This window comes from Euleptes europaea, chromosome 11 (genome assembly GCF_029931775.1).
Source record: "Euleptes europaea isolate rEulEur1 chromosome 11, rEulEur1.hap1, whole genome shotgun sequence".
Lineage (NCBI taxonomy): Eukaryota > Metazoa > Chordata > Lepidosauria > Squamata > Sphaerodactylidae > Euleptes > Euleptes europaea.
The window spans coordinates 73,834,961-73,855,456 of NC_079322.1; the positions used below are offsets into that span (position 1 = coordinate 73,834,961).

Genomic DNA, 20,496 nt, shown 5'->3' on the forward strand with positions numbered 1-20,496 from the left:
CCACTGCTCCAAACCACCACTCTTAACTACTATACCACGCTGGCTCTCTAAGTTAGCGATGTTCAGACTACAGCCCCCTTTGGGTCAATGGGACTCCTCCAAAGGACATCTTCTGGCCGGATCGTGCCCAGCTGCATTCTTCATTCTCATCCACCCTCCCCTGCCCATATAAACACCCCAGATTCTGCCTACCAGATTGTTTTCTCTTCGCGATCTGCCTTGTTATTCGTCTCGTCTTTTCCATGACCACGTCCACACTGCATGGGGGGAGGGAAGGAAACGTCTCAATGAGGCTCCCTAGGGACGCGTGGATTTCTGCAGACGTTGCGGATGGGCCTGGCAGAAGCAGCTGCCGCTTTGAGACAGAACTCTTGGTCATTTGCACATTTCAGTCCACCAGCGGCCAACATTCCGTCTCCACGCCTGATCTCGGAAATGACTATCGGGACAGCTTTCCTGCCTTGAGGACGTGGCAAGTGGTCATTAGATTCATGTGTGCACATGAACACATGTCCATGAAGCTGCCTTATACTGAATCAGACCCTTGGTCCATCAAAGTTAGTATTGTCTACTCAGACCGGCAGCAGCTCTCCAGAGTCTCAGGCTGAGGTCTTTCACATCACCTACTTGCCTGGTCCCTTTAACTGGAGGTGCCGGGGATTGAACCTGGGACCTCCTGCATACCAAGCACAGGTTGTACCACTGAGCCACAGCCCCTCCGAATTGAGTGCCTCAATTCAGAAGGAAACAGGTCCAGTCCAAGGCAGAGTGGGATGGGCAGCTGCAGCACTCTGCTCAGGACGGGTTGAGGAAGGGGACGGGTTCGGTTGAGGGGCAGGTGCGCTGGGTTCACCTCCTCGCTCTGTCTTGGCCATCTCATAAGAACACAAGAAGAGCCCTGCTGGATCAGACCAGCGGTCCATCTAGTCCAGTATCCCGTCTCACACAGCAGCCAACCAGTTCCTCTGGAGGTCCAGCACCAGGGCACAGAGGCCGAGGCCTTCATTAGAACATAAGAAGAGCCCTGCTGGATCAGACCAGTGGTCCATCTAGTCCAGCATCCCATCTCAAACCATCGCCCACCTGTTCCTCTGGAGGGCCAACTACAGAAGAAGGTTTTTATACCCCGTTTTTCTCTGCCAAAAGGAGTATAAAAACGGGTTACAATCACCTCCCCCCTACACACACACAACAGGCACCTTGTGAGGTAGGTGAGGCTGAGAGAACTGTCTCTAGCCCCAGGTCATCCAACTAGCTTCATGTGGAGGAGTGGGGAATTGAACCCGGTTCTCCAGGTAAGAGTCTGTCGCTCATGTGGAGGAGCGGGGAATCAAACCTGGTTCTCCAGATTAGAGTCCGCTGCTCTTAACCACTATATACCATGCTGGCATAGAGGCTGAGGCCTTCCCCTGAGAAGAACATAAGAAAAGCCCTACTGGATCAGACCAGTGAGGGCCCATCTAGTCCAGCATCCTGTCTCACATAGCAGCCAACCAGTTCCTCTGGAGCTCCAGCAACAGGGCACAGAGGCCGAGGCCGTCCCCTGATGTCGCCTCCTGGCACTGCTATTCAGAGATTTGCTTCTGCTGGATATGGAGGTTCCCATTAGGCACCATGGCCAGTACCCATTGATAGACCCATCTTCCACGAATCTGTCTACAAGAATTCTTCACTGAGTATAATGGTAACCAACAAAACGTGGAAATACTGGGAGCTGCCCGCTACAGCCCAAAATGATCACTCAACTGCTGTTCCTCGGGGATGGCGGATCTCCAGCAACTGCATGAAGAGGGGATTAGGAGGTCTATTGCAGAAGGGGCAGAACGGGCACCCAGCACTTACACATCGGATCCCTGTTCCTCTTGGGGAGGTGGACCGCTGCTGAAATAGTCAACCTCGATAGTGAACGCAGCATCTATCGCAGAGTGGCTGGTGATTATTAGCTGGCGTCTTACCACGCTCTTCAGGGGCACCTCTGACCCAAAGTCTAGCAGGAGTTCCGGAGAGGCTTCTGACGGCTCCTCCCAGTCTCTGCAGGAAAACGACCACAGATGAATGATTGCTTCTTCCCCAAAATTGTTGAGAAAACAATTTTAAAACATTTGCCAGAAAACGAACACAAAACAGGCAATTTTGTTTTAACTCAGCCCTAACCCCCACAACCTTTAGTGAGGACTGTCTGTTACCTCTCTTTTTCGTCAAAAGGTATGGCGTATGTGACCTGCAGCCCTTTGACTTGACCGCAAATAGACAGAAAGAGTGGCTCCAGCATGTCTCCAATCCTGCAGCAGAGGGTAAGGTCATTCAGTTCATCCTGAAAGAAAGCAAACACAAAGAAACATAAATACAAAGGGAAAAAATGGCGTCAGGGGGACGCGTGTTAACTCATCTAGGAGTAAATCTTGATACAACCATACTGCGTCTTGGCAAGTAGTAAAAGACACCCCACCCCCCAAAAAAATTATATACAAATTTGGAATTGGTCCACAGAAACACCGCAAGAGAAAAGGAGTTTTCCCGGGGGTGGGGAATCCATACGAACACTGTTAAGAATGCTTCAGATTAGGTAGTTTTACATCACTTAACCTAGCATGTTTAAAAGTTCACGCTTTGTTTCAGCTCTGCTTGAGAATTCTGTTGGTTTTTTTATTTCTGTAGCCCAAACCCTATTGCACGGTTCACTGGATTTAGTATTTATATTTTATTTATTATTTCGACTTACTATCATGTTTAAACGTTCACGCTCTCCCCAGCCCAAGGCCAGGCTCAGAGCGGCTTACAAAGGAATAAACATCCTACTACATAAATAAAACCTTAAAACAACAGTTAAAAGCCCTATAAAACCATCATGTCAATAATGTCTTAATTTATCCAAGGCGCCTCTAATGTGTTAACATAAAACTGCATCCAGGCGAACAGATGGAGAACAACCCAATTGAACAGGGGGAGAGTAGCAGCAGTGGAGGTTAGGCAGGCCAGCATTAATACATAAGGGAACTGTAGCTGGCCTCAACCATAGGCCTGGTGGAATAGCTCCGTTTTACAGGCCCTGCAGAACTCTTTAAGGTTCCACAGGGCCCTGGTCTCACTAGGGAGGCTATTCCACCAGGCAAGGTTGGTGTCTGTTGAACGAAGAGTCCTCCAGGGAAAATAACAGGAGAGGCGGTCCCGAGAGGCGGTACTTCACAAGCTTTTTCTAACGGGTCAAAATTATGTTCCCTGGTTCACCAGCAGCTACTGGTTACGAAGTTTAGGTGTGAAACAGAAACATACGGGAAGTTAGTTGCTGATTTCCCATCCTGTTGATCATACTTGATTTACACCATGTAATCTGCCTTAAGCCTCAGCGAGAGAGGCACACCGTAAACCACCAAAATAAATAAATAAATAAATTTTAAACAGAGGGAGTCTACTCTCGGACGGTAATTTTGCCACTAATTGGCTGCAAATGAAAACACAGAGAAAGACGGTTTTTTTAAAAACAGACTAACCTTAGTGTTAGCAATGAGTTCCACGCAAAAATCCTTCTCTTCATTTGGAGCCAAAATGCCACTTTCTGGAGAGATGCTAACCAGGCAAGAAGAGGACTGACTTCCAAGGAGCTATTGGAGAAAAAAGAGTCACTGGTCAATTTACATCCGAGCCTGTTCGCCTGAAAAAAACCTGCCTGTAGAAACTGGGGGTGGGGGCACTCTTGCTCTTAAGCAATCCCTTTCTCTGCTTTTCACGCAGCCTACTCCCACACACGCCTACTTAGAAGTCACTGCCACTGAATTAAAAGTGACACCCACTTAAATGTGTGTAAGATTACATCACAAGCTTCCAGACTTAACTATGTTTTTCTAACGGGTCAAAATTATGTTCCCTGGTTCACCAGCAGCTACTGGGTGCAAAGTTTAGGCATGAAACAGAGACCTGGCATGAGGGAAGTTAGTTGCTATTTCAGCAGTGTGAGTGGGATCATGTGGATCCATTATGCTGCCACCGGTGTTTCCCCAGGAGCAAAGAGCCTTCTATGGCTCCTGGGTCAGGAAAACATAAGAAAAGCCCTGCTGGAACAGACCAAGGCCCATCAAGTCCAGCAGTCTGTTCACACAGTGGCCAACCAGGTGCCTCTAGGAAGCCCACAAACAACTGCAGCAGCATTGTCCGGCCTGTGTTCCACAGCACCTAATAGGCCTGCTCCTCTGATCCTGGAGAGAATAGGTACGCATCATGGCTAGTATCCATTTTGACTAGTAGCCATGGATAGGCCTCTCCTCCATGAACATGTCCACTCCCCTCTTAAAGCCTTCCAAGTTGGCAGCCATCACCACATCCTGGGGCAAGAACTGCCGGTAGCAGAATGGATATGCAGGATCCCACCTCATATTTGCAGCTGTGTGGTTCCATTATTGTACTGCCCAATGCACACTGCCCGACCAGCTCTTGTGAGCTTCCTATAATTGATCTAAAGAAGTGGATACAGAAGGAGTGGGAATGAACTAGGTCTGTGAGCAGATGCAAAATCCGTATTACAGATTACGGATCCTAGTCCCAGCAGCGGATGGTCCGTCAATGGCAAGGGAGTGGATAACCGTGTGGCACGCAGGGCTTGGGGTGGGTGGGGAGAGTTCTCTGCTCGGACGCAGAAACGGGCGAGGCAGGGAGGCAATTTTAAGCCCCCCACCCAGCAGGTGCTGTATGACTTACCTCCCCCCATTCGTAGTGTGATGGCAGCAGCATCTGGTTAAAAAGCTTGGCTGTCGCCTTTGCAGGAATTCCAAGGAAGAGTTCGTTGAAGTGTAAACGGCTGGACAGAAGACACACGCGGGGAGTTTGGACTTCCCCAAAAACGGGAATGTGACTGGGAACAGAAAGGTAAGTTACTGGGGACTGAGTCCAGAGAGTAGCAGAATTAGACTACTGCAGTGAAACACAATAAGCCGCGTTTCTGCACCTGAAACAGGGATAAGTTTTTCCACCAGCAGAAAAGGTGTGTGTCTGTGATTTTGGTTGATTCGCCCCTCCCATCTGCAACCCTCCACTTTGCCCCTCCCACTGTCCCAGGGGCTCCACTGACGCCCACCCCCAAGGCACGATTGGGGAGGGGGCAGACCCAGCCGGCTGTATTGGGAGAGGGGGATTTAGTGTGGCAGAAACTTTCATGAGCCAAAGCCCACTTAAGAAGATGTATGTAGTTTACCCTGCTGGCAGACAAGTAGGCCTTACTGCCTTTGTTAATAAGAGCATAAGAAATGCCCTGCTGGATCAGACCAAGGCCCATCAAGCCCAGCAATCTGTTCACACAGTGGCCGACCAGGTGCCTCCAGGAAGCCCACAAACAAGACAACTGCAGCAACATTATCCTGCCTGTATTCCACAGTACCTCACAGAATGGACATACTCCTCTGATCCTGGAGAGAACAGGTACCTCTATCCATAAGAACATAAGAAAATCCCTGCTGGATCAGACCAAGGCCCATAGAGTCCAACAATCTGTTCACACAGTGGCCAACAAGGTGCCTCTAGGAAGCCACAAACAAGACAACTGCAGCAGTGTTATCCTGCCTGTGTTCAACAGCACCTAATACAATAGGCATGCACCTCTGATCCTGAAAGGAATAGGTGTGCATCATGACTAGTATCCATTTTGACTAGTAGACATAGATAGCCCTCTCCTCCATGAACATGTCTACTCCCCTCTTAAAGCCTTCCAAGTTGGAAGCCATCACCACATAAGAGCATAAGTAAGGCCTGGCTGGATCAAACCAAGGCCCATCAAGTCCAACAATCTGTTCACACAGTGGCCAACCAGGTGCCTCCAGAAAGCCCACAAACAAGACGACTGCAGCAGCATTCTCCTGCCTGCTTTCCACAGCACCTAATATAATAGGCCTGTTCCTCTGATCCTGGAGAGAATAGGTATGCATCATGACCAGTATCCATTTTGACTAGTAGCCATGAACATGCCCACTCCCCTCTTAAAGCCTTCCAAGCTGGCAGCCCTGTGAATTAATGTTGTATTTCTCTTGCATTTTTTAAATAAATATAAAACACATTACACCCTGTTTTTTGTGATTTCATGGCCTTCTGATCATCGGTAAGCCACAACAACTCTGCTTACCTTGCCGCTACTCGCAGATTCATCCACTCAGCAGTTAGAATGTTTGGGAATATTCCATGGCATCAACCAGTGCCAGAGGTGTCACTAGATGCCCCAGTGGTGTACAACGCAAACAGCTGCATTTATTATGCGTTTCCCACAGCATTCCCGTTTTCTGTCCAAGGAACCACCAAAGCGAAGAGAACTTTTCCTGCCCTCCTCTATCCAACCGCACAATTCCAGACAGCCAACGGACTACGGGGAGGATGGAATAGGGGACATGATCACCATCTTCAAGTACTTGAAGGGCTGTCATATGGAGGATGGTGCCGAGTGGTTTTCTGTTGCCCCAGAAGGTCGGACCAGAACCAGCGGGTTGAAATTAAACCAAAAGAGTTTCCGTCTAGACATTAGGAAGACCTTTCTAACAGTTTGAGCGGTTCCTCAGTGGAACAGGCTTCCTAGGGAGGTGGTGAGCTCTCCTTCTCTGAAGGTTTTTTAGCAGAAGCTAGATGGCCGTCTGTCAGCAGTGCTGATTCTATGACCTTAGGCAGATGATGAGAGGGCGGGCATCTTGGCCATCTTCTAGGGGTCACTGAGGTGTGTGGGGGGGAGGTAGTTGTGAATTTCCTGCATTGTGCAGGGGGTTGGACTAGATGACCCTGGTGGTCCCTTCCAACTCTATGATTCTATAAACAGATTTACTTCATTTCGTTCCCTCACCTTCCCTTCCCGTTTTCCACTTCCAACTCTAACACAGTCTGAAGACTCTGACAGACGTAGGCTCTGAACAAAACTGTCACGGTGCAATTGCTGAGAGGACCCAATTCTCCACTGGGCGGTTCGATTGTGAAAGGAGAGACCTGCACAGATGAAAATGAGAGCCAATGTAGCTGAGCAGACAGATGTCACATGAACACATGAAGCTGCCTTATACTGAGTCAGACCCCCTGGTCCATCAAAGTCAGTATTGTCTACTCAGACCGGCAGTTGCTCTCCAGGGTCTCAGGCAGAGGTCTTTCACATCACCTACTTGCCTGGTCCCTTTAACTGGAGATGCCAGGGATTGGACCTGGGATCTTCTGCATGCCAAGCAGGTGCTCTACCACTGAGCCACGCCCCCCTTTTTCAGAGCCCCTCGCAGCGAGAGTCCCACACATAAGCCCTGGCTCAGCAAGGCATGATCTGGACAAGGCAAGTGGAGGGAGGACATATCCAGGTTGTGACCCGGTAACCTCACTGACCGGTCCAGCGGATGATCAAGTCTGAGAAGTTCTTAGGCCGGCTTACCTCTTCGTTCCTTTCACCGAGACTAGCGGGACTTTCCTGCATTTTCCACCTTCCCGGCAGCTGACTGAGGTTGGTTATCTCAAACTTGCACAACACTGCTTCTCCTAGTTTCACCAGGCCCAAATTGAGTGATGGGACATTGATGGAAAGAAGAGGCCCCTGGGATTGGCAAATAAAACAAGCAGGCTGATAATTAAACTGAGTGCCCAACAGGTGATGCCCGATCAATAATATTCTGCATGTTCACGTTTATTTAAAACCCCACACCATGTCAGAGACTGGGATGGAGACTGCATTTCAACTTTTGTCTGGTGGGCAGAGAACAGATAAAAAGCAGTAAGCAGCAAGACCATACTCAGTGGTAGAGGGCATGCTTCGCAGACAGAATGACGTATGGGATTCACTACCATAGAATGCAGAGACGGCTGCTAAAGACGGCTTAAAACAAGACGAGCAGGGTTCATAAATGGCAACTAACCTTGCCAACAAATTGCAGTGAGAACGTGGTCTCCATACCCTGTTTGTCCACTGTCTGTAGTTGGCAACAATGAAAAACAGGTTGCTGGACTAGATGGCCTGATCCAACAGGGCTGCTCTCACATAAACACATGAAGCTGCCTTCTACTGAATCAGACCCTGGGTCCATCAAAGTCAGTATTGTCTACTTAGACCGGCAGCGGCTCTCCAGGGTCTCAGGCAGAGGTCTTTCACATCACCTACCTGCCTAGTCCCTTTAACTAGAGATGGCGGGGATTGAACCTGGGACCTTCTGCATGACAAGTAGATGCTCTACCACTGAGCCACAGCCCCTCTCATCTTTGACTGGTGCAATCCCCAGTTAACACAGATATTAAATAGCAAGAATGAGGAGAGGAATAGCTATGGAACCAAAACAAAATTTGGACCAACTCCAGAAAAATCACCTGGAAGTCTAGGAGTTGCTCTAACTCACTCTCTGAATTCGCAAGGCCTCAGACCCCCGAGGGAGAGGCGATCGCACCTCTAGCACCCAAAGGAGAGGTGATATCATCTCTTCATGAGCTCAGAGTGGATTGTAGAGGCTCTTCTGGTTGTTCTAATTCATGCTGGTGCTTTGGTGGGGTGGAAAGGATTCGGTCCCTGCCCTGCCAAAACATTTTGAAGCAGAACCGAACAACATGGGGGGATCTGCAGCTGCTTCGCACCTTAAAATCAGCTTCCACGTGTAAGATAACCGGCTCTGCGCAGTGGCTGATTTTGCAGGGCAGGGAATGGACGGAATGTCCAGGTTTCCCTCCTGATATAATGAACTCAAAGTCCTGGAATTCATTTGGCCCTAGGAGGAAAAAAACCAGAACCTGTTACATCTCTCTGAAAACAGATAAATAAAACCTAAACGCTGTCCCATGACATCAACCGAAGCACAAGCTGGCGTTATTTTTTTTTTTAATCACAGCAACCAGTGATGTTTAACTGTGCAGGTTTTAGATGCTAGAGACAGAAAAGCACTTTACCTAACTTCCCTGCATGAGGTTCAACTTCAACTATGTCGCAGTCACTGATTTTCCCCCATACAAACTTGACGGATGATTTGCTGTTATTATGCATCTGAAAATTCAAACGTCAAAGCTACAATCAGCGCCACAAATCCTTACTTCTGGTTTACCAACTAAACCACCATTTATGATGGACAGGGCAACCCTATGCAGTTATTCCAGTCTAAGGCCACTGAAATCGAGGCATGGAGAGAACCAAATCTTAGGCAGCTAGATTCGAGTCCGGTAGCATCTTCAAGACCAAGAAGATTGTTGGGGTATGAGTTTTCAAGAGGCAACGCTCCCTTATCTGACAAAGAGAGCTCTGGCTCTCGAAAGCTCATATCCCGAGAATTTTGTTGGTCTCTAAAGTGACACTGGACTCGAATTTAACTGTTCTCCTGCACAACAACATGGCCAGCGTTGTGTAGTGGTTAAGAGCGGTGTACTCTGATCTGGAGAAGCGGGTTTGATTCCCCACTCCTCCACATGAGCGGCGGAGGCTAATCTGGTGAAACGGGTTGGTTTTCCCACTCCTACACATGAAACCTGCTGGGTGACCTTGGGCTAATCACAGCTCTCTTAGAGCTCTCTCAGCCCCACCTACCTCACAGGGTGTCTGTTGTGGGGAAGGGAAGGGAAGGTGATTGTAAGCTGGTTTGATTCTTCCTTAAGTGGTGGAGAAAGTCGGCATATAAAAACCAACTCTTCTTCTTCTACCCTCTGAAACAAACCTTGGTGGTGGAAAGGGCCTTCAAGTCACAGCTGACTTATGGAGACCCCATAGAGCTTTTCAAGGCAAGAGACATGCGGAGGTGGTTTGCCACTGCCTGCCTCCGCGTGGCCTGAGAGAGTTCAGAGAGAGCTGTGATTGGCCCAAGGTCACCCAGCAGGCTTCATATGGAGGAGTGGGGAATCAAACCCGGTCCTCCAGATTAGAGTTTGCCGCTCTTAACCACTGCACTATGCTGGCTCTCTAAAACAGAGCTTAGGCAGGAACTTTAGATATCATCATTATTATAAATGGTTCTTGTCAGTGTACACCTTCCCATTTTTATCAGACCTGTAAGGATTTTGACATCCAAACACCGGGTTTGCCTAATCTGAAATGGCTAAATTCAGCTCATCGCTCGCCTGATGGGAGATTTCCAAGATCTTTCCTGCCTGAACCAATGAAGCATTTCAGGGGGTGAAAACAGACAGATGCAACCCTTGCCTGCTGACTGTGATATAGCGATACATTACACATAAATAAATATCGCTGCTCATGTTATAAACTGTATTCCCTACTAAATAAAGGTAAAGGTCCCCTGTGCAAGCACTGGGTCATTCCTGACCCATGGGGTGACGTCACATCCTGACGTTTACGAGGCAGACTTTATTTGCAGGGTGGTATGCCAGTGCCTTCCCCAGTCATCTCCCCTTTACCCCCAGCAAGCTGGGTCCTCATTTTACCAACCTCGGAAGGATGGAAGGCTGAGTCAACCTTGAGCCGGCTACCGGAAACCACCTTCCGTCGGGCTCAAACTCAGGTCTTGAGCAGAGCGTTTGACTGCAGTACTGCAGTTTAACACTCTGTGCCACAGGGCTCCTCCCTAATAAATACACAGTAAAAAAACCAAAAAAGACACATTTTGCAACTCCTCAGCCCAGAAGAGCGGGGTAGAAATTCAATAAATAAATAAGTAAATAAGTAAATAAGCAAATAAGTAAATAAGTAAATAAATAAATAAATAAATAAGGATTGTAACCCAAACCAAGCTCTTGGGAGAAATGATACAAGTTCATGTGTGCATGTTCTCACTTAGGGTTGGATCCAGCCAACTTTTTCACTCAACCTTGGGCAATTCCCTTCCTTATTCCAGTCCCCATCCCAGGTGGCTTTTGTCCATGCAAGTCTCACAATCCCCAGCACAGCCTTTTGGGGGGGTCAAGGAGGACCCTCTCCATCCTTTTTCACCAATGGAAAAGCTGGTTGGATCCAAAACTCCAGTACTGCACGATTTATTGTGCTTCCCTCATTCTGAGTTTATAGCCGTTTAAGCCAGGGATGGGGAACCTCAGGCCCGGGGGCCATATGCGGCCCCCGAGGACATTTTTGTGGCCCTCGGGAGCTCTGGGGCCCTGCCGCGGAGGCACGGTGCAGGGCAGCCCTCCCTGGGGCCTCGTATGCTCAGGCACACCGCTGGCTGCCCTCCCGCCGGGGAGGGGGGGAGCGGGGGCGCCCTCCAGGCCTTCTCTGCGTGGTGTGCCCTGGGGTTGCCAACCTCCAGGTGGTGGCTGGAGACCTGGCAACCCTAGCCTCTCCCCCCCCCCACCGGAAGATCTACACCTGGTATGGCCCCCGAATGATGTTACAAATGTGCAAATGGCCCTTGGCAGGAAAAAGGTTCCCCACCCCTGGTTTAAGCAATAAGCATGAGGGTTAGAAACTTCTTTTTCAGGACAGCACCACAAACAAATACCATACTTTTTGTGTGAAAGCTACCTGAGGCACAGAATCCATGCAGCCCACCCCCACCCCCAACAGCATCAACGGCAGGGGCAGAAGAATATGCACCCGAAAGCATCTCCTGATGTTTACACCAATGTAATGCTCTCCTGGGATGACAACGGAGTAGGGTTCTAAAAGGAGCTGAAACGGTTCCGTCTGCCCTTTGATGTCTATTTCCAGGGCAATCACGTCCTCTTCTCGGATTTCCCCGTAGTCATTGTGTTCCTTCTGTTTTTGCAGACTGCGCGAAGGAGAGATTAGAAGCACAAAACAGAGAAGGAGGAGAAGAAGAAGAAGAGCTGGTTCTTTATATGCCGACTTTCTCTACCACTTAAGGGAAAATCAAACCGGCTTCCAGTCACCTTCCCTTCCCCACCCCACAACAGACACCCTGTGAGGTAGATGGGGCTGAGAGGGCTCTAAGAGAACTATGACTAGCCCAAGGTCACCCAGCTGGCTTCATGTGTAGGATCGGGGAAACCAACCCGGTTCACCAGATTAGCCTCTGCAGCTCATGTGGAGGAGTCGGGAAACAAATTCAGTTCACCAGATTAGCGTCCACCGCTCATGTGGAGGAGTGGGGAATCAAGCCCGGTTCTCCAGATCAGAATCCACCACTCCAAACCACCGCTTTTAACCACTACACCATGCTGAAGCTTCTGTTGTGCAAACATGTCATAACATGGGGTCATGAATAAGATTTCTTGCCGATAGGCTGAGGCTGGTCACCAGGAGTTCACTGTCATACAGGTCTCAAATCCTCCCTCTGACCTATGCCCATCTCCTGCGCTGGGCACAGCTGGAGAGGGGAGGTCCTTCTTTTCTCCTCCACTTGTTTGCAAAGGAACACATCAACACATGAAGCTGCCTTATACTGAATCAGACCCTTGGTCCATCAAAGTCAGTACTGTCTACTCAGACCGGCAGCGACTCTCCAGGGTCTCAGGCTGAGGTCTTTCACATCACCTACTTGCCTGGTCCCTTTCACTGGAGATGCCGGGGATTGAACCTGGGACCTTCTGCATGCCAAGCACAGGCTCTACCACTGAGCTAAAGCCCTTGCTCCAAGAAACAGATCTTCTGCGGATCTTTCACTAGTCCATGGCAACTGTGGAGGCCCCCTCCCAATTCATGTTAGGTCCACGGCATGGGGGGGGAGTATCTTTTTTAAATCTCTCCCTGCGCCCCGGTGTGCCACTTTTCCACCTAAATTCATTCCCTGCCGTTGTTATTTGCCCAGGCGAGGGGTAAAACTTGCAGAAATCACATAATGGAGAGACTTATTCTCCAGCAACAACCCAACTCCAATGGTGCTGGCAAAAGAGAGGCATTTTTAGATGTTGATCGTTGGCCATTCGTGCTTTTCTGCTTACCTAGGTAGTTCTGGGATGTTCTCTAGAACAATCTGAAGCACACTGTGATATTCGTTCAGCTGCAAAAAACGCAAAGAAGCAATAATTAATTTTGCTGCCTTATATCATGGAATCATGGACATATAGAGTTGGCACAATGCAGGAAATTCACAACTACCTCCCCCCCCACAGTGACCCCTGCTCCATGGCCAGAAGATGGCAACAAAAACCCTCCAGGATCCCTGGCCAATCTAGCATGGAGGAAAACTGCTTCCTGATCCCAAGGTGGTGATCAGCATTACCCTGGGCATGTAAGAAAGGGCCACGAGAGCCAAGCACTGACTCATCCCTTCCTGCCCTCCCTGTCTGGATCTGCCTAAGTTCACAGAATCAGCATTGCTGACAGATGGCCATCTAGCCTCTGCTTAAAAACCTCCAAAGAAGGAGAGCCCACCACCTCCCAAGGAAGCCTGTTCATAGAATCATAGAATCATAGAGTTGGAAGGGACCACCAGGGCCATCAAGTCCAACCCCCTGAACAATGCAGGAAATTCACAACTACCTCCCCCCCCCAAACCCCTAGTGACCAGAAGATGGCCAAGATGCCCTCCCTCTCATCATCTGCCTAAGGTCACAGAATCAGCATTGCTGACAGATGGCCATCTAACCTCTTCTTAAAAACCTCCAGGGAAGGAGAGCTTACCACCTCCCAAGGAAGCCTGTTCCACTGAGGAACTGCAATAACTGTTAGAAAATTCTTCCTAATGTCTAGACGGAAACTCTTCTGCTTTAATTTCAACCCGTTGGTTCTGGTCCGACCTTCTTGGGCAACAGAAAACAACTCGGCACCCTCCTCTATATGACAGCCCTTCAAGTACTTGAACATGGTTATCATATCCCAATGAGGAACCACTCTAACTGTCAGGAAGTTCTTCCTAACATTTAGCCGAAAACTCTTTCAACTGAATTTCAACCTGTTGTTTCCGGTCCAACCTTCTGGGGCAACAGAAAATTCCTCTGCACCACACTGACCATAACAACTGATAAAATTACTTAGTGCAACATGAGGTTTTATTACATATCTCCTTGAGCACACTGTGGAAAGGAGTCAAACAAAAGTTTCAAATAGGATAAATAGCGATGTTTGCTTTTGAGTTCCAGTCAATTGAAGTTAATCCTAAAAGCTACTTAGCACGGATGTCACATAGTAAAAATAATAACAAGGAAATGCTGGGAGCTGCTGAGTCAAGAACTAAAACCCGCTGTACCTTTTGAGGAAAGTAGCGGAGAGTAAATGGGTGATCGGTGTGAGGATGCAGGACTCCCATGGCAGGAGTGATAGAGAAAGCCGAGTCTCTCTCTAAGTTGTACTTGATCTTTGTAAGGTCCATGTCTCCTTCCAACACGAGAGGCTGCAGATTAGGCTTCATTATCTGCCAGAAAAATGGAAGATCCACGTGGCTGGAGAAAAAAGAGGGGGGGGGAGTAGCTGAGGGAGACATTTTTTTGCCCTGACCTGGATGGCCCAGGCTAACCTGATCTTGTCAGATCTTGGATGCTAAGCTGGGTTAACAACATAAGAAAAGCCATGCTGGATCAGATCAAGGGCCACCAAATCCAGCAGTCTGTTCACACAGTGGCCAACCAGGTGTCTCTAGGAGACACACAAACAAAGCAACTGCAGCAGCATTATCCTGCCTGTGCTCCATAGCACCTAATATAACAGGCATGCTCCTCTGATCCTGGAGAGAATAGGGATGCATCATGACCAGTACCCATAAGAACATAAGAAAAGCCATGCTGGATCAGACCAAGGCCCATCCAGTCCAGCAATCTGTTCACACAGTACCCAACCAGGTGCCTCTAGGAAGCCCACAAACAAGACCACTGCAGCAGCATTGTCCTGCCTGTATTCCACAGCACCTAATATAAAAGGCATGCTCCTCTGATAATGGAGAGAACAGGTATGCATCATGATTAGTATTCATTTTGACTTGTAGCCATGGATAACCCTCTCCTCCATGAACATGTCCACTCCCCTCTTAAATGGTTGGCCCTGGTTAGTATTTGGATGGGAGACCACCAAAGCAGTTCAGGCTTGCTATGCAGAGGCAGGCAATGGCAACCTGCCTCTGTTTGTCTCTTGCCTTGAAAATCCTGCAGGGTCACCGTAAGTCGGCTGCAATTTGATGGCTCTTTCCACCACCAAGAGAGGCATTTAAGTCTGTAGTTTATTAAATTGTGCATGGTGGGGGAAGAGAGAAATATTTTCTCCCTCTCCAAAACTCTGATCTGGCTTGTCAGCACTCTGTTCCTGAGCATCCTGACTGAACATCCTATTCTGCTGGTCAAATGACTGTAAATAAACGACACATCCTATTCTAAGCAGTTGTGGGGTCAATTCACCCTCCTTCTATTGGAGCCTCTATGAACAAAAGGAAAGACAGAACCCCACCGTGCTTGTGGCTCGGCCTACTGCACACAGAATACAAAAGTTCCCCACTCCAGGCACACAGGACTGGAGTCATACATACGTCACGTTTCTTATGACCAGCGTTTTCTCTGACGTGGAACATGGATTCACAGAATCGAAGCGTATGAAGTGCTGCGACGTAACGTCCACAAGTTCTCCCGGGGCGACGCTGCCTTCTCCGCCAGTGACGGATAAAAACCTCAGACCGATCAGCTGCCCGAGCCCTAGAAACATGAAAAGCACATCGATGGCGAAGACATCCGTGGACTTCTGTGGGTTTGGGGTGAACACAGGGAATGCCTTGTACGGAATCACACCAATCAAGGTGATAAAAGCATGTAGAATGAGAAGAAGAGAAAGAAGAGGAAGGGGTGGAAGAAGAGTTGGTTTTTATACCCCACTTTTCTCTACCCTTAAGGAGTCTCAAAGTGGCTTACAATCTCCTTCCCTTCCTCTCCCTACAACAGACACCCTGTGAGGTAGGTGGGGCTGAGAAAGTTCTCAGAGAACTGTGACTGGCCCGAGGTCACCCAGCAGGCTTCATATGGAGAAGTGGGGAAACCAACCCAATTCACCAGATTGTGTAGGAGAGGGGAAATCAAACCCAGTTCTCCAGATCAGAACTCCAAACCACCGCTCTTGACCACTACACCACGTTGGTATTTATGTGTTTTGTGAGGAGAGTTATTTACCCTCTTTCTGTGCATACCTGTGGATGAATTGTGGGGGGTAGTCTCTACCAGGCCTGACTGGGATGGCCCAGCCTAGCCCCATCTCATCAGATCTCAGAAACTAAGCAGGTTCGGCCCTGATTAATATTTGGATGGGAGACCGCCAAGGAAGTCCAGGGTTGCTATGCTGAGGAAGGCAATGGCAAACCAGCCTCTGTTCATTTCTTAGCTATTGCATGATGGCCAACAAAAAAATCTCTAGGAGCGTGTGAGATCCACTGTGGTAGTCTAAGTACATGCAGAATACAAAGGTGTGATGTTATCTATGTAAGCCAGGAGAACAAGGAGCTTGGCAGCCGGCAGGACTTACCTGCAGTAGACAAGAAAGCCCCCCCCCCCCCCACATCCTTCCCGTTTGAAATTTAAGCTCATAAAGATATCAGCAGCAAACCTGTCAGAGTAATTTCGTTGATCTGGCAATTGTCGCAGACAATGGTGTATGTCACTGAAGCCACTCCGGGAAAACTGGGGAAGAATGCCGTCTGAAAGAGAAATCTTTGCCTCGTGAAACAAGAAGCACCCACAGTCTGCCCAGACTACAAAATTATTTTTTTATCAATTTAAATATCACAGCTTTCTCCAAGGAATCCTGGGAACTGTAGTTTGCTGGAGGTGCTGGGAATTCACTGTTAGTGATCTCTAGGATGTGCACCCTCACGGGGCCTTTCCTTGTTCCTTGATTATCTCAGGGAACTCCTTCCCCTGCATGACCCTCTCCCCCGCCCCTGCGCTCTATTCTAGCAGCCTGGCTGAAGAGCCCTTCTCGTGTAGGGATTAACCTCCACGAGAAGCAGGGCCTTTCCTGCGGCAGCCCCCAAAACTGCAATGTCCTCCCACAGGGAATGGACGCCGCTCCCTACCCGCTGACATTCTAGACAAGTGACTGACCTCGATTACTACGGCCTGGCCTGGAAACAGCTCAAAAACAGCAGGTTGGATCCCAAATGGTTCTTGATCCACGAAACCTAACACGGCAACAGCCTTCACAAAAGGGGGTGGGGAAAGGAATAATCATTTAATCAATCAATCAATCAAAACATTTATACCCTGCCTTTCTGTATGGTTTAAGGCAGTGAGAGTCTGGTTTTTAAAATCTATGTTACAGTCTGTATCGACAATTCCATTAAAGCAGAAATGGGTAAATTATGCCGCCCCTATTTGACAATTTGTTGGGAGAAGCAGCCTGCCAGACTTTGGCACTGTCAAACAGAAGAAGAGTTGGTTTTTATAAACTGACTTTCTCTACCACTTAAGGAAGAATCAAACCAGCTTACAATCACGTTCCCTTCCCCTCCCCACAACAGACATCCTATGAGGTAGGTGGGGCTGAGAGAGTTCGGAGAGAACTGTGACTAGTCCAAGGTCACCCAGCTGGCTTCATATGGAGGAGTGGGGAATCGAACCAGGTTCTCCAGATTAGAGTCCGCCGTTCATGTGGAAGAGTGGGAAATTGAACCCGGTTCTCCAGATTAGAGTCTGCCATTCATGTGGAGGAGTGGGGAATCGAACCCGGTTCCCCAAATTAGAGTCTGCCGTTCATGCGGAGGAGTGGGGAATCGAACCCGGTTCCCCAGATTAGAGTCTGCCGTTCATGTGGAGGAGTGGGGAATCGAACCCAGTTTTCCAGATTAGAGTCCACTGCTCCAAACTACCGCTCTTAGCCACTATACCAGTTTAAACCTGGGCACCTTTAGGAGCAGCAGAGTGGGAAACGGGGCCCTATCAGAGTCTTTGCCCTCTTTTGAGGGCTTGGGCTTGAATGATAGTTCTCCCTGTTTCTAACCCTAGCAGCCCTCCAAAGCAGGCCAAGATTACGATGTGGGCCTCAGGTAAAAAACTGTGCCAGTCCCTGCTTTAAAGAATACCCTCGCGAGCAGGAGTGACCTGGGGAAGGAGGGAAGGAAATCCAGTTCTCCGAAGCCCGCTTACTTACCCGGAAGTGAGGAGGCGGCCATATTCCCTTGGGTATGATGCAAAACTTCCCGCTGCTGGACCCTTCGTTTTTGCACAGGTACTCTGAAAATTTTATTCCGCCCACGAGGCAGGCTCCGCAGTCTAAGACCTCCGGCACTGCAACAGCAACGACCAAAAAATCAAAGGCAACGAAGGACAACGGCAGGACAATAACGACTGTTTTTTGCCCGTTTATGCAGGGGTGTTTCCCGTGGTCACCCCCGCCGACTGCCTCGGGCCTTCCTTTTGATTATGCGTGCCTTTCCCCAACGTCAGAGGTTGCCTTGCTCTCCCCGCGCGTTTCTGCATGTTTGCCCACGTTTTCCAGATTCTCGCTAAAACCGCATCTGATCTCAGAAGCTAAGCAAGGTCAGCCCTGGTTAGTATTTGGATGTGGGACCACCAAGGAATTCCAGGGTCGCTATGCAGAGGAAGGCAATGGCAAACTACCTCTGTTAGTCTCTGGCCTTGAAAACCCTACTGGGTCGCCACAAGTTGGCTGCGACTTGCCGGCACTTTACATGCACATTCAGGTGTGGAACAGGCACTGTTCACGCCTACCTGCTTGCCCTTCCCTTGTGACCTTTGCCCCTTTGCCTGCCTTCAGCTCGCAGGTCATTCACGACCACAAATTCTACGAACCTGTTAGAAACCTGCGCATGTGCAGTTTGTTTGCGAGGACCAACCAAGAGCAGTTCCAGGTTTGGGAAACAATGATCCCGGAAATTCACCCACAAGTTTGCACCTCTGCTGTTCCTTTCTGGACATGCAATTTCAGATTAACCTCTTAAAACCAAAAGATGGAAAAACATGGAGACGGACAGCATTCTACTCACGTGTTAAGATTGGAGGCGGTCTTCTGGCCTCCAAGGGGACTAGGAGTGGGTAGGGGGACTGCGTCTCCACCAATATGTAATCCTCATAGTTTGCTAGATGTTCGGGGATAAACTGGACTGTGTAGTAGCAGCTCATCCCGGGGGCGACATTCCCGCCTTCCCCTGGAAATTTCCCTGGGAAAAAAGGACAGATTAAGAAAAAAAATTATCACAAGATGCTGCACGCTGGCTGTAATCCCCTAAATCAGGGGTCCCATAGATTGTGCCTGGGGGCCCCGTGGCTCCCAATGACACCTTTCCTGGCACCCACCAAGTGTTTTAGAAAGTGGGTGGGGCTGGCTTCTGACTGGCCACTGGAGATATGATTGGCTATGCAGATCCTTGAAAATATTGCTTTGACAGCGGCTGCCACCACAGCACAAGGATCTCCACTGTGTGACTGAAGGAAAGCTGTGCGTACTGAAGAAAATACTTTAAAACAGTAAGTTTGTTTTTTAAAAGGCACCCGATTAAACACATCTTTCGGCTTGAAATGTTGAAGAGTTTCTATTAAAGTTAGGCATAACCCACTCATTCGGTGGTTGGCTTTGCCTCCTGCGGCAGCCATTTTGTGATTGGCTCCGCCTCTTGCAGCAGCCATTTTGTAAGTCCGCATGGCCTTGAGTCAGAAGAGGCATCTTTCTCTCGCTCTTCTGGCTGATATGGAGCACTCAGCAGAGCAAGAACCGACCTCCTGGAGACATGAAATCCAGCTCCTGCAGCAAATCAATGTGCAAGTAATTTGCCCTCCCTGAAACCAAGAAGGAACTCACCCAACCCGATGGCAAAGGCGGCTGTAGCTGGAGGGATTATTCTAAAATTCTGAGAAGTTGAAGTCATGTTCTGTAACTCAATGGTCATCTACAAAGGAGGAAAGGTCAGGAAACGTGGCAGCACAGCACATCTGTAAGTCGCTTCAAAAACCATAGCAATCGGCGTGCAGTCTGGCTGCAGGGACCAAACTACACATTCGTGTTTTTGAAGAGCAGGGTCCAGTTTCCCCGGATCCAATTCAGGTTCCCCATAGCCATGCAGCAGCTGCGGGAAATGGCGAGCCCAAATGGGTTCTGCCTCCCTCCAAGCGCTTTTCCTGCAGCATAACAGCACTGGGGGGGCGTTATGTCCTTATTTTGATGCTCCATGTGCACAGAATACGCCACATGGAGCAGCAAAAACAGCAAAGGAACTCCAGACTATTTCTGCGTCATAAAATGGCTCAGCAGGGGGGACAGGGACGGGACAAAAGAAGCCCTTCTTCCCGCTGCAGGGCCGTTCCATACCCATTTGGGTTCTCCTTTATTTTTAAAAACCTATTCCCCGCAGTAGCTGAGTGGTGCAAGGAACCTGGACCCAATTTTTAAAAACACAAACGTGTAGTTCGGCCCTAAAGGTGCTGATAAAAGAGAACCGAGCTTCCATCAGTAAAACCAACTGTCCAACTTTATTAAAGCATTTCAGAGATCTCCCTGAACTGAAGCTACTGATGAATCTGAAACATACAATTCGTGCAAAAAAAGGAACTTGGGGAAACTCCTGAAGCAAAGGAAAAACAGAAACGAACATGTGAAATTTGAAAAGGCAGGGCGAAGAAGAAAAAGCTTTCCTCTGCCCGACAAGAAGGTCTCACCTCATAGACTCGGCCAACTTCGTACTCCGAAAACAAAACAGCCGGAGGGTTTGACAGAAAGATAGGAACGGCATCAGAACTGCTGGAACAAAACCAAAAGAG

The 20,496-nt window shown here is 48.9% G+C and overlaps 1 protein-coding gene across 1 annotated transcript in view; it reads right to left on the reverse strand.

Moving 5' to 3' along the window:
* DLEC1 (DLEC1 cilia and flagella associated protein) overlaps positions 1 to 20,496 on the reverse strand; it is a 53,129-nt gene that overhangs the window by 19,665 nt on the left and 12,968 nt on the right. Inside the window, exons 7-25 of the mRNA XM_056857135.1 lie at positions 20,395 to 20,476; positions 19,541 to 19,628; positions 18,729 to 18,902; positions 17,873 to 18,009; positions 16,828 to 16,920; positions 16,331 to 16,421; positions 15,270 to 15,432; positions 14,004 to 14,196; positions 12,757 to 12,815; positions 11,450 to 11,624; positions 8,869 to 8,962; positions 8,560 to 8,690; positions 7,376 to 7,534; positions 6,809 to 6,948; positions 4,693 to 4,846; positions 3,492 to 3,602; positions 2,187 to 2,314; positions 1,843 to 2,031; positions 193 to 257 (exon numbers count right to left, since the gene is read on the reverse strand). Of these exons, the coding sequence (XP_056713113.1) occupies positions 193 to 257; positions 1,843 to 2,031; positions 2,187 to 2,314; positions 3,492 to 3,602; positions 4,693 to 4,846; positions 6,809 to 6,948; positions 7,376 to 7,534; positions 8,560 to 8,690; positions 8,869 to 8,962; positions 11,450 to 11,624; positions 12,757 to 12,815; positions 14,004 to 14,196; positions 15,270 to 15,432; positions 16,331 to 16,421; positions 16,828 to 16,920; positions 17,873 to 18,009; positions 18,729 to 18,902; positions 19,541 to 19,628; positions 20,395 to 20,476 (2,426 nt within the window). The remainder of the gene's footprint in view (positions 1 to 192; positions 258 to 1,842; positions 2,032 to 2,186; positions 2,315 to 3,491; positions 3,603 to 4,692; positions 4,847 to 6,808; positions 6,949 to 7,375; positions 7,535 to 8,559; positions 8,691 to 8,868; positions 8,963 to 11,449; positions 11,625 to 12,756; positions 12,816 to 14,003; positions 14,197 to 15,269; positions 15,433 to 16,330; positions 16,422 to 16,827; positions 16,921 to 17,872; positions 18,010 to 18,728; positions 18,903 to 19,540; positions 19,629 to 20,394; positions 20,477 to 20,496) is intronic.